The sequence below is a fragment of the Equus asinus genome, chromosome 2, assembly GCF_041296235.1.
Source record: "Equus asinus isolate D_3611 breed Donkey chromosome 2, EquAss-T2T_v2, whole genome shotgun sequence".
In the NCBI taxonomy this organism is placed as follows: domain Eukaryota; kingdom Metazoa; phylum Chordata; class Mammalia; order Perissodactyla; family Equidae; genus Equus; species Equus asinus.
Window position 1 is genome coordinate 84,349,252 of NC_091791.1, and position 18,423 is coordinate 84,367,674.

The following is an 18,423-nucleotide window of genomic DNA, read 5'->3' on the forward strand; positions in this document are numbered from 1 at the left end:
TTTTGTTCGAGCCCACCTGAGATGCCACACCACTGTCCTCCTGCTTCAGTAAATAAACCCTGCTTTCTAGTGACAGGACTTTAGTGTCGCTGTTTTTCTGGGTGACTTGGGGGGAGGGGTGTTGGATGCTATTAAACGTTCATTTCCTGCATGTGCTTTCAGGAGTAATGCAGAACGTGCTAGTCAAGGTGGATGGCGAGAACGGCTATGTGTTCCCTGTGGATCTGTAATGTCTGTTAGCTGGACCTCTGTGTCATTGCTGGAAGCTGGAGTTATATTGGCTGTATTGATCTAGTTGCCAGAAGAGTCGATCAAGCTGCTGTCCCTTTATGTGAGCCAGCCTGTCATGGTGAGATAGTAAGAAATGACTTTTCTTACTGTCACAGTAAGCCATGTCAGACAGCTAACCATGTTTATTGCAGTAATTAATTCCCTTACACAAATTTCGAAGTAGATTATCCCCTGATTTGACTTGGCATTCCTCTAACAGTTCTAGTGAGGAAAGAAAATGTGGAAGCTCTGAAATATTTCCTCTTGCAACCTAACTGACCCATGCAGGCATTTAGAAGGCTGATATATTATGTCCAGTGATGGATGAGAAAACCTCAGAAAGCAGGTGGTCAACAGAGTGAACCAAGTCTGGGCGGAGATGGTCCTCAAGCCTGCCACTGTCTCTACCCCTGGCTAATTGTCACTCATCAGGGACTGTCACTTGAACCAAAGTGCTTTTCTAAACTACTTTATTTTGTACATTTGCAAGGAGGGGCTCTTAATAAGTTCAGTCAATTCTTGCTCTTAGAGTGATTGACTTTTTTCCTTTGTTTCCTTCCAGGAGCACAGAAGTGGCAAATTTTGGGCAAGTTGTTAAAACCAGAAAATAACAAATTAAAAGTAAAGTTTTTGCATAACACTGTATATATTTCAGATATAAGTGCAGAATTAATAATGACATGCTAATAGATATGGCACAGTACACCCTGGGCTTGAAGGAAATGCATCTGACCGTGAAAGAAAATGGGTCCAGGAGAGCTTAAAACCTGAGAGTTCGGTGTGGATACTGGAAGCAATCTGAGCATCAGAGACTGGCAGTATAGTAATGGGTGGTGAGGATATTACTTAGCAGACACAGATTTATACACAGGTCTAACCAACAATAACCACTAATGATCACCCAGAAAGCAAAATTCAGTAGGATATTTGACAGGCGGCAAAAACTGGGATCACCTGCACAGAGCCAGGGTCGGGGCCATTCTGAGCACCTGCAGGGACGCTGAGTCCGTGCGGCCGGGGCAGCCCCTGGGAATCTGCATTTTCACCCCCCTCCCGACCCACATCCCCGGGTAATGATGGTGGAGGCAATCTCAGATCACAATGAGAAACGTGGGTAGCTGGAAGCCAGCAGGTTTGGGATTAATTCCAGCCTTGCCATCCACAAACTATGGGATCTTGGGCAAGTCACTTCTCTGAATCTCAGGTTTTTCATCTGTAAAGGAGGAAGTAATAAAATAGGATTGTAAGAGGATTAAACAAGATAATGTACATGAAGTGTTCTGCAAATGTTAGCAATTTTTTTGTGAGTAAGATATGGATAATAATAACCACCTCAGTTGGATTTGGTAAAGAGTGAATTGGACACTATATATATATATATATATATATATATATATATATATATATACACAATGCGCCCATTGCAGGGCCTGGAATATACAAAGTCCTGTGTACACGTCACGTTTCCTTCCCTTTCTCCTTCCACTCTGCATATTTATCTTGTTTCCTTGCTCACAGTACAAACTAAAGAGCAAGGGCTATAACTTATGACATGTTCTAGTCAATGAACTGTGGCTACTGTGAAGTGAAGGCATTTGGTACCACTTCAGGTTATATAAAAGTCACTGGGAATGATTTTTTTAAATAAACTTTTTATTTTAGAACAGTTTTAGTTTTGCAGAAAAATTGGGAAGCTAGAACAGAGAGTTCGCATATAACCCCATACCCGGTTCCCCTGTGGTTAACCTCTTTCATCAGTATGCTACGTTTGTCACAATTAATGAACCAATATTGATATATTATTGTTAATTAAAGTCCATATTTTACTCAGATTTCCTTAGGTTTTACCTACTGCCTTTACCACACCACATTACTTTACTACATTACGTTCAGTTATCATGTGTCTTTGGCCTCATCTTGGCTGTGCCGGCTTCTCAGACTTTCCTTGTTTTTGATGCTCTGGACAGTGTGGGGGAATGTTGCTCAGGGATTTTGTAGACTGTCCCTCGGTTGGAACTTATCTGGTATTTATCTCATGATTAGACTGGAGTTACAGATTTTGGGGAGGAAGACCACAGAGGTAAAGAGCCATTTTCATCACATCGTATCGAGGGTGCATACTGTCAACGTGACTTACCACTGTTGATGTTGACCGTGACCACCTAGTTAGGGTGGTGTTTTTCCGAGGAGTGATTTTGAATGACATAAAATAATTTCTCAATCCTCAGACCTAGATATAAGAAGGTCAGCCTAGTTTTAGTGGATCTGATTAAAAGTTAAGTAATATTTACCTATTTTCTATTTACTTGTATAGTTACTAGCTCAAAAGAGTAATCTTTAAAGCATGAGCCATTCCGAATTGCCTTCTTTTGGTTCTCATGTACTAAATGTATGCCATTAAAGAGGGGCAGAACTTAAGTCACTCCCCTTCCCCATGTCCTTCACTGCCAGTGAGGGAAATGCTGAGGAAGTGGGAAATATGGGAAATAGACGGGAGCAGAGTGGGCAGCACCCCGGACATCGCTCTGCAGAGTACTTTGATATCAGTTTCACTGCCCTCTTGTTTGGAGCACTGCATCTGCCCATTTGTCAAGGTTTATAGACCTGAAAGTTAGGAAGTTGGACCTAAAATAGATCATTCTGTAGAATGGAATTATAAACGAAGCTTATAGAAACTCATTTGCTTATGTCTTTTCAATATTTAAAGTAGCTTATCAAATTTCTACTGCACTTAAACTGAAGTAGGGTCTTACTAGTCAACTGGTAAGAATTATCTGACCCTTTGGTTGTGGCTTATCTCCTCTACTGCTTTCTCGAAAATATTTTGGGTTCCCTTATATACACCAAGTGTGAGGCAGAGAATACTTGCTGCCTAGGCTTTTACTCGAGTTCAGCTCTGGAGGGCAGAGCGTGCCCACCCCTGCTGTCCTCCTTTTGTACCACATACAAGGGAAACTGAAGTGTATAGTTAAAAATGCTCAGGATGACTTCAAATCGACAGGTGAATTGCTAAAGCTGAAAAAAAAAAGAATTTATCAACAGCCACCAAGAAATGATATTTAAGTAAACTAACCCACAACATCAAAAGAAACTGTAAAAACAGCTAACCCTTATTATAGTGATGAGAATTCAGTGTAGGTGAACATCATGTCACAGAGCGGCTGGCCAGAGCGTATGTATTTTTCTACTCCTGCCCCAGGAAAGGAGCCCTTCTCCCGCTCCAGATCCCTGTTAGGAAAGTCCGCACCTGGAAGCTGTTACGAATGCTTTTCCACACACTGTGTATCTGCTTCACGTGAGAGACGTTCACATTATGTGTTTAAAGAATAATGATTTTGAATGAAATTTAGCAGAGTCAGGTTGGGTCCTTGGGCCTGGGAGGATCCTGTGCCCAATGCAGTCATCTCCCTGGGTGTTGTCGGGAGTTGGTATGTAGTGGCCAGGTGGGCAGGCAGCAAGTGGCCAGGGTCCAAATCCTTGCTCTGCCACACTGTTTTCTGTCTGTAAAGCCTGGGGAGATTTCTTAATCCTTGTGCCTCAGTTTACTGTTGGCAAAATGAGAATAATAGTACTTCTTACAGCGTGTGGAGGATTAGCCACATGGACGCATTTAAAGTAGGTAGACAGTGCCTGGGGCACGGGGAAGGCTGCCTGAACGTGAGCTCTTGCTGTTTTACATCAGCCATCAAAAGCTGGACTATGTGTGCACGTGGGCTGGACCTCTGAACGTGGCTAGAGGGAACTTCTGCAAACTCAGTAGGGGAGAGGCAGCAGTTTTCTGCCCTGTGGACTGAGGAAGCAAAGAACAAACTCTGGTCTGCAGGAAGCCGGGAGTTGGCACGTGTGGCCAGCTGAGATGGGATGGGCAGTGTGACCTGGCTGTTGACACCCGGTTCAAGCAGCTGGCTGCGCACTGGCTCCTGGACCTCTAGATCTCTCAAACACCCCATCTTCCTTATAATACCCTTCCCCCCTTTTTTTCTTAATAAGTTAGAAGCATTTCACCAGCCCACCCTCTTGATTAGAGGATAATTAGAATGGCCTCGTCCATTAGCCACATGCACCACCTGTCTCCACAAGTGGGGTTCTGGAGGTTTTGATAGGTTCTCTCACCTTACCTTTCGCTGCACTGAGAGCAGAGGGAGGGCTGTGACCTTGTATATGTAGCTGGGGCTGCTAGGAAGCCCACATGCACACGTAGACCAGCTTTTGTGAAATAGCCTCCAAGATGCCCCACAGCTGACATCAGTGGTGCTCCCCCAGTGTATTTTAAGGTTAAAAACCAGATGGGAAATACTTGGATACGTTTTGAAAGATTACGATTAGACTTCACCTGGAGGAGCGAGTGGAAGTTTTCTATTGAAAAAAACAATCAATCCTTGGGGGTCTTGATGATTGATTCATATGTGAAAGAAGGACCTAGAAAGCAGGGAAATTTTATTAGTAGGTGTTCTTAGGAATCAAGGCAAATAATAGTGACTTATATGCCATGTAGTAGCAATATGCTTAGGATGGCTTGGGGACCCAAAAGGTAGTATGAGAAGTGAGCCGAAGCGTGAGCAGGATGGTGAGGGCAGGCTCTTTCTCAGGGAGCGTCACGTTTAGTCTCATAAATTACAAACACAAAGAACACATTCCAATGCCCAATAAATAAAGTTGGACTTGGCAGATCCAAGATGATATCTCAAACTTGTTCAAAGCCAAAGACTTCCAATTTCTAGAAAGTGTATTTTTAACCTTTTAGTAAAAGGAAGAATCAGGGCAAGTGGGAATTAGCTATTTAACTATATTTCCTAAATGATGTCAGTTTGAGGAAATGTCTCATGTGCTTGTGTATTTATATACTGCATAGCTATTTACACCAACCAATTTATTGGGCTATTCACTTGATAAGAAATGCAGTAAGATTTAACTTAGGCTTTAGTTTCAATTTTTTTTTAATACAGAGAAAGTATTCCCATACCGATTAATCTATGACCTAGTTGGATTCAAAAGGAAATTTCCTAACAGTGCAAATATTCCTTCAAAACTGATCCTGGACTCAGGGCCAGACATACCAGCCCCCACGGACAGCCTGTGTTTTCCCTCCTATTAAAAGATGGTCTCAGAATAGGACTGTTTCTATTATAGAAGCAGTGGAATTTAAATTGCATTTCTAAATATAACATGTTCAAGGCAGTGACTTTAAAAATTCATATCTGAAACCATATCACTTTAATCTTCACTTTTTAGACTTAAAGTAGTTCATGAATTGCAAAGAATATTCTCCCTCTAATTCATTTTTGTTGATTTTTTGAACCTTATCAATTGTGCATTGATTTGTGAAATGTAAATTCTTCATTGGCTTTTGCCCTGGAAAGGTGATGTTATAGCTTTTCCTTAATTTTTCTATCCATTCAAGAAGAAGAATAAAAAAATATTTCTACTACTTCTCATAACAATATTTTGAGGGCTAAGATGAGATCTCTTAAGTTTTTGGTCCTCCTTAGAGGAAACTGTTTATAAATAGCAAGTTTTCTAAATTGGATTATGCCGCTGTGCTACACTCAGACATTTTATGCAATCTCTGCAGGTATAACTTTGCACATGTATTGTCTTGCTTTCTAAGACATGAGGAAATTGAAGCCTACAACTTATAATTCTGTTTCTTATTAATAGTGGAACTCAAGTTAGACCATGCAGAGCAAATACTGGTGTAAATTAGCTTTGCACTTGAAATGAACAGTACAACGAAAGTTTCACTGTTGGGGAAGCATTGAATTAGATCTGGATTGTATCCAAGGATAGTAATTAAATTTTCATGTAAATCTTGTTGAGTCTGAGAGACATAACATTCTTTTTGATATTATTCTTATTTGACAGAATAAACTCCAGGTTCTTGTTTTTTTTTTTTTTTTCCCTCGTGTTTTGTGTGTATGAATTATGGCAGGGGAGGAGCCAGAATGTGTTTTATTGTGTAAGTTGTATGATGTGGTATAAATTATTGACTATGAGGCTTTTGTCGTTTAATCAAAATAAAAGGTACCATTCAGAAATTGTGTTTGTTTTCTAGGGACACAACCAAATCATAACATATAGCAGACCAATCTATTTTTGTGTGCTGTGTGGCCTTATTTTGCTTCTTGATACAGGGGCCAAAGCCAGGCACCCTCCCTCTTACGTTGTCTATGGCCTGAAGCTCTTCTCTCCAAGGTCCCTCCAATCAGCTAGGGACCTCTTAATAGGTGAGTTAATTTTGGGGTTGTGGGGAAGAATATAGAGGAGGGAGGATGTGTCTCCCCATTATCTTCTGAATCCCTATTTGGAGAAACATCTCTACTTGATTATTCGACAAAGATATGTACATTTCCCTCTTGGCTTGCACACCTTCAGAAGACTGTCTGGGAGCCAAGCTGCCGAGCATCCAACAACGGAATTATTCTCAAGGATTTTGATGTCCGTGACCAAGACGTTGCAGCGCTGTAATATGTGAAGGCTGGTTGCTGTGATGCCTGGTGTGGGTGTCAGCGGGGCTCCCCGCGGTGGGGGTGGTCTTGCAAGCAGGGCGGCGGCTACGGCCCCATCTGCATGGCACAGATGCTCTGGTAATGCTTCAGTGGGCTTGGTTCTCAGTCCAGGTGGAGTCCTGGATATGCTGGTCATACGGCCTTCCACTGGTACATTTTGCTTGCCTTAAGGTCTAGGCAGTGTCTGATGTGAAATTCTCCATTTACACGCATGACCTGCGTACTGTAATGGTTTAGAGCCCCAGCTCTGCAGCCACATGGCTGGCTGTTTAAATTCCAGCTCTGCCTCTTTACTAGCTGTGTGCCCTGAGCAAAATTCAACTATAATTAATATGGGGACAAAATTAGTACATACTTCAGAGGTTGTTGCAAGTTCTAAGTGAGTTAGTATATTTAAAATATAGAACAGTGCCTGGCACCAGGTATTAACTGTTGTTGCCATTATTATGCAGAAGGGCTGCCCCAGTATTGGCTGGCAGCTCTGAAGACTGGATTGCCAGTGTACTGCGAATTCCTGTGATGACATCCAGAGGTTAAAACACATGCTAACTTGTGATTGGCTGTGATCACCTTGACCAAATGAGTTGACAAAGGGCAGCTACCAAAGACATCACTCCCTTGATCTGTTGCTTGCCAGCTGGAAATCTTATTCAAGAGGAGTTTGTCTAAGCCTTAGGCCCCATATCTTCCTTTCTCTGACTCCCATGACAGCTCCCTGAATCTCTCCAGTGAGTGGGACTGGGGAGGGCCCTCAGATATGTTGTATGTTTTCTTTGTGCTCCTTATTGGTGAAAACTGTAGCAGACATTCCACCCTCTGACTTTCTTTCCCATCTACCATCTCGCCATTCCTCTTTCTGCTGTATTGGTAACAAACTATTCCCTCCCCCTCCATCCAACCCACCACGAGCCCACCTTCGTCTGCAGCCTCAACACCTGTCATGTGAGGAGCTAAGGAGCTTCTTATTACCAAAGGCTTAGGCACATGTCACAGAATCTCTGAGTTCAAATAGAAAACAAACATTTTGGAAAAAAAATAGAAACTGATCCCACGATTAGACTCCTGGTCAGTGCTGTCTTGCCCAAAATATTTGCTTCTACTCTGCCTGATATTTTTCACTTTACTTTTTTATAGTCCTTGAAGTTCTATCAGTTGGAACACACACACACGCAAAACAAGAAGGACTTTCAGTCACTTTACCATCTCATAAATTAGCTCACCCATCTTCCTCCTGAGATCAGCTGCAGTGAAGTCGTCAGAGTTTGAGTAGACTTCCCATTCATAAGCCAAGGAAAACTTGGGGTCATGTTGGGCTGTTCAACTCAGCTGTTAGACTAAGAAGGGACTTAACAAGTACCTTTGGCGGATGAGATGTAGAAAAGAGACTCAGGGGAAGAAAAGTGTGACATACATTCTATTTTGAAATTATTTTTCTAGGCATGGGTGTCTCCCTCATTCCTGTTTTTCTTTAGTTTGCTACTATAAAAGGGCCAACAGTGTTGAATAAATGTACTTGTCCTGGCGTAGCAAACTTACCATAGCTCAGAGTGTGAAATATTATTAAGGCTCAAAAAATAAGATCTTAGTTTACTTGGTAAAAACTTAAGATTTTACTTTTTGCATTGACTCTGGTTCTAGAATAAGCTACTGGCTCTGTATGTTCTCATTTTATTTTTCTTCAAATCAATTCCATTAGGGAGTGAGTTGGGGCAGGGTATATGGCATTTCTTATCTTTCTCACTGGAATTCCTTTTCCCTCATTAAAGCTTCTCCTTGATACGCATTTTTGTCTGCTTGTCAACAGTGACAGGTAAAAATGGTGATAAATAATCCAACAAGCTGACAATATGACTTCTGGGGTAAAGACAAGTAGGAAAATAGAACGATAGCAATCTTTTTGGGATGAATGTGTTAAACATAGTAATTTGCACTGAGCAGGAAAAGATTATGGAACAAATTTGGAACAACTGGGAAAGAGAGGAAGGTGATAGAGGGTTATATATTTTTCTAACTGTGAGGAAAAACAAGGGCAATTCAAAGTCATTTATTCCAAGAAGATGTGGAACCTCCTCACCTTCTGTTGCTCAGCGACCTAGGGATCCAAGTGGTACATAGCTGCTGCCATTGTGAGGTTCAGAGACTAGAAGGAGAGAAGAAAAAAATTAGGAGAAAACAAAAAGTTATTAGGAAGAAAAAGCAATGTATTGATTTCCTATGGCTGCCCTAAGAAAGGACCACAAGCAGGGGGTTTGGAACAACAGAAATTTATCGTCTCATAGTTCTGGAGGCCAGAAGTCTAGAATCTGTGAAGGCAGGAGGGAAGCATCTGGTCCAGGGTTCTCTTGTTGGCTTGTAGATGGCCTTCTCCCTGTGTCTGTTCACATCGTCTTCCCTCCATGTCATCTTGCCTCTGTGTGTCTGTCTCCATATCCAAGTTTTCCCTTTTTATAAGGACATGGTCATATTAGATTAGGGCCCACTCTAATGACTCATCATAACTTGATCATCTGTGAAGATGCTATATCCAGATAAGGTCACCCCTATAGGTCCTTGGGGTTAGGACTTCATCATATTTTGGAGGGATGTGGTTCAACTCATTCAACAAGGAGCATTTAAGAAAAAAGACAAGAGAGAAATAAGCACCAAGCCCATGTTTACTGTCATGTCCCTCACACTATGAAAGTGGTGGGAGTGTTTCTCTGGCTGGTGCTGGGAAATGTGAAATATTTCCTGGAGTTGTGCCTTATTGGTGATATTTCTGTTCCCCACTGCTATGGCTGGTTTCTGCCGAGCACCATCAACCTAGCAGAGGGGGAGGAGGTGGCAGAGAAAGAGGAATAGGAGAGGAGGTAGGGAATCCGGTGTCTGCTGCTTTCCGGTGGAGCTGAGTCATTCTTATTCTGCCTCTCAGGGCAGAAGGGGCTGAGTGAGACCCAGGGTAGGAGGTGAGCAGGTGGAAGCTGGGCAGATAGGAAAGATGCAGAAGCTCGTTGTCATATATAATGCAAGGAGAAGAACATTCCTCAAAGGCAAAAAAGGGATATCAGGTGATAGAACGCTAGAAGAAGGAGGAATGTACAGTGACAGGAGCAAAGAACTCAGGGGCTGAAATTGCTACAAGAAGAAAGACAAAGCCAGCGGCAGGGAGTCTTTGCTTTTATAGGCTAGGGGGTGAATTAAAGAGCTAGAAACACTGAGGGTAATATTCTTACATAACTTCTTTTCCTTTCATGATCCCTCATTTATATTCTGAATATCACTCTGTGCTTCCATCACTTCTCTTTCATTATAAGGAACAAGTCTTTATTTTTATTTCCTGGAGTGAGGGGAAAGGCCTTCTTAGTCAGCAGTCATTTCCTGTGTCACTCAGAGACTGGTGACCTCTGGGCTGGAATTTTTCTTACTTTCCATTTGGGTAACTTCAGCAAAAGCTTGTGAGTGAGGCTGGCTTTGTAATTATCCTATGGATGAGAAACCAAGAGGTCTTCAGTTCTTAGTACCATATTTCAAAAGGAGCAGTAGCAAAGCTGGAGTGTGTCCTGAGGAACAGAGCCGCATGGGCCACACTGGGTCTGGAGATGGGACAGAGGAATGAGGATGTCCAACATAGAGGAGGAATGCTTATGTGCTAGAGGTACACACGCTGGGCTTCAGATGGTTAAAAGGCTGCCGGGTCAAGGGAGCAGGGATTTTGTTCTCTGTTATTGTAACCGTAACAACTAGGTCCTGCACGTGGTAGGTAGGTTACAGCTCACTGCAAGAAAGACCCATAAAATGGTTTGGGTGAGAGCTGTCCAGTAGGAGCATGGCTTGCCCATGAAGCAGGGAATTCCCTGACGTGGGAAGAGTTCAGTCAAGGTGAGATGGCCATCAGTTGTGGATGGGTTCTGTGTGCTGGATGGGTTCTTTATCAAATGGCATCTGTGGTCCTTTTCACATCTGAGAGTTTTGTTTTATTTTAGTCCTTAGGACCATAACCCCTTACTAACAATAGTGCAGGTTCAATCATGTAACCCCTGGAGATAAGTGGAGGTTTTGTAACCAGTGACTGGAATGTACTCATTCTTCTCTGCACGCTCAGCCCTCACGTTTCTAGGTCTTGTATAAAGACTCGTTTCCTGGCCTCAGGAGTCCATGTCAGGACAATTAGTTAATACACAGATATGGCACATTGGAGACACACAATGTATACATTCACATCAACTCTACAGGTTTTGGTTTTATTTCCATGTTATTTTAATTCTGCATGCTTTCACCCCAAACCCGCAAATATAGTAATGAATTATTATTCACATTTAGCAAAAGAAATAAGAAAGTTACAATGTTTTTATTTATACATTTTGCTTGAAAAGAAATGGAACTGTACCAGAAGTTTCTGCATTTATGGTAATTATTGGGAAAATGACGAGTAGAGAAGTGAGAGAGAATTACAACCCCTCTCAGTGGTGTGCTAGCAGGAAATGTTTGTTCACAGGGAAAGTTGCCAATAACCACAGGGACTTCTTTATTTCTTACTTTTGGAAAAAAGAACAAAATAATTTCAGCAACTTCAAATGTAATTTTCCATTTGTCTTGCTAATGCAAGAAGCGTTGGCTACTTTTTCATTCACGTGAACTACAACGTGACATGTGTCCCGTGGGCTCCATTTTACTCTCGTTCCACCTCCCCAGTTTTGATTTTAAAGACTAGAGATTTCCTCCTCTAATACATCTTGGAGAAGGTCTGGGTCCTGGGCTCTCTGTTGACTACTAGTCTTACTTCTCTTGTTTCATTAAGTCCCAGTGCTGTGTGCACAGCCAGAGCATCTTCAGTTAGGACTCCCCAGTATCTCTTACCATTTTATTTTCTGCAGGCCATCGTTCATTGTGTTCTAATTCTTTTTGCTTCATTAGTTTTGGTTTCATTGCCTAGTGTATTTCTTATAGAGCATATCTCTTTATCCATGTTTTTCTGAACAGTTTCCACTATTTGACTGCCTTTAATATTATTTTACGCCCACACTTTTCCCTGTAGTTCTTCATTCTCAGTGACATTTTTGTAACACACACAGAACCTGAGAAGGTGAAAGAATGAAATCTCATTGCATCTTCCCTCTGCCTCTCTCCTGGCCATGAATAATATAGTGTAGCATACAGTCTTCATTGCTGTGTTGTGAGTCCTAAAGTTAACAGAAGAGCTAGTCAGTTTGCTTGAAATTATATGGATTCAAATTTTGATGCTCATAACTAGATGTTCTATAATTAAATTTCTGTTTATTTCTTACATTTTTCCTTTCATATCTCTGTGTTCCATTCACAAAACCTGAAAAAAGAAATTGTGTCTTCTACAGTTACATCCAGCAGATTGGTATTGCCTACTTTGATTGAGAAATGTCTTACTCACAGATGCTCTAGGTTTTTACAATATAGTTAAAATCTTGCCCCAGAACGGCAGAAATCATCCTGTGTATCAAAATATGGCTCCAATCCCGAGCAAAGGCCACATTCATTACATAAGGTTTTACTTTCACAAAGAGTTGGAACAGCTCCTTGGTGTTGTCCTAGATGAGTTTGTCCCATACTTGCTTTTAGCCGCTATTAGCAAGAGAAGGGGACACACACATCCTCTCATTCCTACAATTTCACCATGGACAGTTTGCATTTCCGATTTTTCAGAAAAAGCTGAAACCCCTTCCTCTATCATCTCTACTCCTCCTGTTCGCTGTGGTTTATGTGTAATATCAGGACATAGTTCCATGTTTGGGCATATTGGATTTCAAATCAAATTTCCTTAGTTTTATTAAAGTTTACCAGTATCGAACTTCAGTGACATTCTACCCAATAAACTGAGACAGGAAGGAAGACAGGTATATTATAGCAGTACTAATGGGAGTTCCTGCGTTTCTATGAAACCCAGCTTAAATAGAACTGGGAAAGGATGAGAGGGAAGTTGCTGGAACTCTACTGTGTTTTATTTCTTCCAACAAATGATTTCTGTGAAACATTGAATTACAGCATCTGGATGTTTTATCCAGTTGCACTGTTAGGATTTTGAGAGGTAGTATTCCTCCCCTCAGGCAAGGCTACCTTCATCTCCCAGGTGATCACTCCACCTGAGGACTGGCCCTTCGGTGTGCCCCCCCCGCCCCCCCGCAGGGTGTAGAGTTTCTTGGTTAATCAGCACCCTCCCTCCCTCCTCTGTGAGGGTCTGCAGTCCTGACTGAACTCAAATCTCAGTCAGCCTTTCAATGTGGCAGACTCTCAGTGACTCAAGTGCTTAAGGGCACAGAAGCGCAGATCCAGGAGCCCCTTTGGCTCCAATTTTTGCTCCCCCTACCCTGCAGGAAGAGATCCCATAACTCCTGTTCTGGGGTTTTGCATGTTCCTGTCATTTTCCCAGGCCTCTTTCTCCCCCCACCCCCCCCCCCCCAATCTCCCCTAAATCCGAGCCTGCTCTTGCAAACTGAAGCCCAGTCTGGGCTCTAACTCGCCATCTCAGTCTCTGCTCAGTCTGGGCCTGCAATCCTTTCCACGGCGGGCCTCTTCCTCGGGAGTAGCTCCTTGTTACTTCCACAGGGTACATTTTCGGCTCAGCGTCCAGTCTCTCCTCCTGGTGGGGGCGTGAGAGGAGTCCAGTGTTGCCTCCAGGATTCCTGGGGTCGGGGACGGGCTGGTGGGAAGGGGAGGGAGGCGGGATTGCCACGGGGACCTCAAGACAGTTCTTGCACACTTACTGTCCATTCTGTGTGTTCCCTTTCAGTATTTTTGTATTGCTTCCCTGCAATTTCCCTCCTCGGGCTCTTCCCGCAGATCAACACTTTCTGCATTTATCTTTTGGAACAAATCGACATGCTGTTTTTTGGAGGTTCTGGTAAGTCGTTTACCTTCTACGCTTCCTCTAAAGGAGTCTGAAGTTCAGACAGGGGCTGACGACCCTCGGGGATGGAATGAGAGCCTGGAGAGTTAGGTTTTCTGTGTCCTCAGCATGGGAACTACTTCAGTTTGGGTCAGTCAGGTGGATGGTGGGCCCATCGGGATTCATTCAGGCAAACTGAAAGTTTGGTAGAGACACAAGCAAAGAAAAGAGAAGAGTAGAATTCTCTGAGCTTTGGAATAGGTTTGGGGCCCTTCTAACTTTTCTTTGGAAAAACAGTTTGTGTGTGTGACTGTGAAGGAGTGGATGTAGGTGTGTACGTTTGTGTATTTGAGCTCATACACGTATGAGTTAGTCTGCTAGTGTGTGAATGTGAGCCTGAGAATGTGACATGTGAGTGTGTGTTGTGTGTGTGCCTATACAGACAGTGACCCGTGTCCTCACATTTGATATCGCGCTTTAGATTCAGACCAAGGTGGGTAAAACCTCATCTAACACGTGGAGACTTTACACAGATTGCTTAACTTTAAAGCTTACTCTTCTCTAGATGCAAGTGAACACGCTGATCCCATGGGGTTGCTGTAAAGATTAAATGGAATCATGTACACAAAGCGCTAGACCATAGTGGCTGATGGGTTACTGTTACCACCTCATTACACACACACACACACTCTCACATATACACACAGGCACTTGCTTGTCCTATCTATCTATCAATCTCTCTATCATCTATCTATCTATCTCTATCCCTCTCCTTTCCTCTGTAGAAATTGCTCTTCATGATCTTTATCTTGGCCAACAGCTTTCCCCTGTGAGCAAGGCGGTCTTCCCATCTCCACTCTGCACGTTCACACCGTGTTCTTCTAAGCATGTTGTCAAAGTCCTTTCTAAATACATTCCTCGGGGATTTTTGGTAAATGGTCAGTCATTTTCTTGTACAAAGAGTCACCCAGTGGTTTTTGATTGATCCCGTAGATTTATTCTTTGCCCTTTGGGCAGGCATTTTGTATTTGAAAGCTACAACCCTCTCTTCAGTTTCTTACAACATTTGTTGATTGTGTGACTGGTCAATGGAGAAAGGAACTGTTGGTGTTTGTGTTCCAGCTGTTTCTGGGATGACGTCGGCCATTTACAGCGTGGCTCGGAGTGCCGCGGCTGCCGCCCTGCTCCACGTGTTCTGCTTCAGCGCAGTGAAGGTAGGTGGGAGGACCCAGGCCCTTCACTGTTCTTCTCACACTCATTCAATCAACTAAGGTTTTAAGTAAACAAAGATTTTCTCCAGTTACAAGAGAAATGGGATCTGAGCACATTAGGAATAGCAGGGCCTGGCAGGGAAGGGCTCAGTGGGGTTAGAAGACACATTAAGATACCTGATGTGCCCTGGAACACAAAGCCCACCTGGTCTGACCCCCCCTCTACAGGTGTCTTTCTGGCATGGTCAGTAAATGACACTGGGAGGGGCTTCTGCTTAAGTACGATGGTCAACAGGGCTCATGTGTATACCTTCACTTCCTTCTGAAATACCACTCAGAAGATGTTAAAGGGATAAAATTGCATAAAGCTATATGGACAGAGAACGGGAGACGACATGACAGCAACAAAATTTTAGAATCTGAAAAACAGATGGACTGTAGTCTATAGACTTATCCAGAAGTAGAAAGCTGAAAGCTAGGCTGGCAGCAAGGGAAGCCTAAGATGATGAAAAAACAAGACAGGCGTTAACTTTAGGAAAGGAAAAAGTTGTATCAGAAAAGAAATGTTACTGTTGTACATGCATGGCTCAGCTGTGAGTCATATTTTTTGTTTATAATGATCTGAATAATAGTCATCTCTATAATGGAAGAATGGGGGAGCTGAAGTGTGTATATGTGTGTGTGTGAGAGCATTGGGGAGATCTTAATCCTGTCTTCCATATTAGAAAGTCAGCAAATACTGTCTAAAATTTAAAAAAAAAATCAAGAAATAACAAGATAAGCATGTTATCTGGAAGCATGGAGGTTAGTAGGTGAAGAGGAAACAGCTCAAAGGCATTGCCTTTAGGAAGCAGGAACAGGGGCAAAGAGATGATGTGGGCAGGGGACCGCTGCTGTGCATGCTCAGTGTTGTGCAACTACAGAGACGCCATAAATTCTGAAAACAAGAATATACGCAATGTTGTCAGAGGCATCTTCAATCAGTGAAAAAGCTAATTAATTCATATTATACAGATTTCCTAGCCTTATGGACACTCTACATTTAATGTTTTAAACCGAAGGTATCTCTTTGATAAAATAAAAATTAAATGTAAAAGAGTAAATAAAAATAATGTATGTTCTGAAGGGTTTTTAATATATGTCATATGACATTTCTTACTAACTTTTTAAAAATATTAACATAAAATCTTCCATTCAACTGATCAGTTTAGTGACAGAAAAATAATTGTTTATCCCTCTTTGTGGAAGGGAAGGAATTCAATGTTATCTGCCAGTGCGTCACAGTTAAGTTATCTGTGGTATTCATTGGCATCATTCCCTCCCTCTCCCTCCCTATCTTTCATATAGATATTTTCTTTCAGATAACAAAAGGGGGAGGGGAAAGGAGCGGAAGTTTCCTTTCTCTAATACACAAAGGTATTTATGTGCTTGTGGTGGCTCTGTCTGTTACCACGCTTGTCCTATCATATAGAACAACAGTTAGATAATTAATCAGTGTTTCTGGTGTTCTTTTTTCAAAATGCGTTCCTTTATTCTGCCACAGGACTCCAGGTACTTCATTCAGAGAGAGTACTTGGACAGGTATTTTCTGAGTCCTTGCCCTTCCGAGGACCTCCTTCTACTGCCTTTTGGTAAAACAGCTGCCTATAAAGTTTGGGGGTCACAAGCTTTTACTTGCAGGGCATTTTGTATATTTCTCTGTTGTGTTCCAGTGTGTGTTTACATATTTATTTTTCTGAAAATCTGGTTTATCGAGATGTAATTTATATACCGCAAAATTCAGCTTTTTAATATATAGTTTGGTAAGTTTCGGTAAGTGTCTATAGTCACGTAACTGAGACCACAATCAAGTTTTAGAACATTTCCTCCAACTCCAACTTCCCTTATATCCCTGTCATCAGTCTCTTCTCCCAACTCCATCCTTTCGCAACCACTGATCTGATTTCTCTGCTTATAACTTAAAAAAAAATCAACTTTATACAGTAAAATTCGCTAGTTTTGAATGTACAATTAGATGAGTTTTGACAAATCTAAAGGCCAAATAATCGCCATCACAATCATGATATAGAATAATTCCATCACCCCCAAAAGTTTTCCTCATGCTTTTTTGCAGTCATTTCTCTCCCATGCCCAGGTTCCTGCAGCCACTGATCTACTTTTTATTGTTATAGTTTTGCCTTTTCTAGAGTTTCATAGGAGTGGACTTATATGGTATGTAGCTTTTCTTTCACTTAGTATGATGCTTTAAGGTCCAACCATGTCGTTGCGTGTATCAGTAGTTTGTTTCTTTTTTTTCAGAACTAGTGTTTCTGTGGCTATTTCCAGTTCTTGAAAATTATATAAATTTATTGTATAGAATAAAACTTCTATAAACATTTGTGTACAGATATTAGTGTGAATATATGTTTTTATTTATCTTGAGTAAATACCTAGAAGGAGGATTGCTGGATCAAATGGTAAGTCTATATTTAACTTTATAAGAAACTGCCAAACTGTTGTCCAAAGTGTCTGTACCACTTTCTACCCTCCCTATAATCTTTGAGGTTTCTAAGTGTTCTAAATTCTTTCTAGCACTTAGTATTGTCAATTTTTAAAAATAGTAGCAATTCTAGTTACATACTAGTATCTGATTGGGGTTTTAATTTGCATTTCTCTGACAACAAAAAACACAGTTTGAAGAGACAGCAAAAATCAGAACTAGACCTAGACGTGGCAGGGATGTTGGAATTATCAGACTAGGAATTTAAAACAACCGTGGTTAATATGCTAAGGGCTCTAATGGATAAAATGGACAGCATGCAAGAACAAATGGACAATGTAAACAGAGAGATGGAAATGCAAAGAAAGAACCAAAAAGAAATTCTGGAGATCAAAAACACAGTAACAGAAATGAAGAATGCTTTTGATGGGTTCATTTGTAGATTCAACACAGCTAAGGAAAGAATTTCTGTCCTTAAGATTGTGTCAATAAAAATTTCCAAAATGGAAAAGCAAAGAGAAAAAAGACTGAGAAAAAAATAGAATATCTAAGAGTTGTGGGACAACTGCAAATGGTATAACATATATGTAATGGAATATCAGGGAAAAAAGAGAGAATGGAGCAGAAAAAATATGTGAAGCAGTTAACAACTGAGAATTTCTCCAAATTAATACAAGGCACCAAACCACAGATCCAGAAAGCTCGGAGAAAACCAAGCAGGATAAATGTGAAAAAAAATGCACCTATGCATATCATATTCAAACAGCTGAAAATCAAAGAAAAAGGGAAAATTTTGAAAGAAACCAGAGGGAAAAACCACTTTACCTATAGAGGAGCAAAGATAAAAATTACACCTGACTTCTCAGAAACTGCTGTGGACTGAGTTGTCTCTCCCCAAAGTTTGTATGTTGACATCATAATTCCCAGTGTGATGATATTTGGAGATGGGGCCTTTGGGAGATAATTAGTTTTATATGAGGTCATGAGGGTGGCACCCTCATGATGGAATAAATGCTCTTATAAGAAGAACAAGAGACACCAGAGCCTTTGATCTCTCTGCCACGTGAAGGCACAGAGAGGAGGTAGGCATTGACAAGTCAGGAAGAGAGCCCTTCCCAGCAC

The 18,423-nt window shown here is 41.6% G+C and overlaps 1 protein-coding gene across 4 annotated transcripts in view; it reads left to right on the forward strand.

Moving 5' to 3' along the window:
* Positions 1 to 18,423, forward strand: part of PCNX2 (pecanex 2) — a 281,436-nt gene that overhangs the window by 74,436 nt on the left and 188,577 nt on the right. For all 4 annotated transcript variants that reach the window (XR_011496310.1, XM_014854585.3, XM_044758805.2 and 1 more), the window contains exons 13-15: positions 6,323 to 6,494; positions 13,516 to 13,626; positions 14,734 to 14,825. Coding sequence is in view for 3 of the 4 variants with exons in the window: in XM_014854585.3 (XP_014710071.3) it covers positions 6,323 to 6,494; positions 13,516 to 13,626; positions 14,734 to 14,825 (375 nt within the window). In the remaining variant the exon portion in view is untranslated. The remainder of the gene's footprint in view (positions 1 to 6,322; positions 6,495 to 13,515; positions 13,627 to 14,733; positions 14,826 to 18,423) is intronic.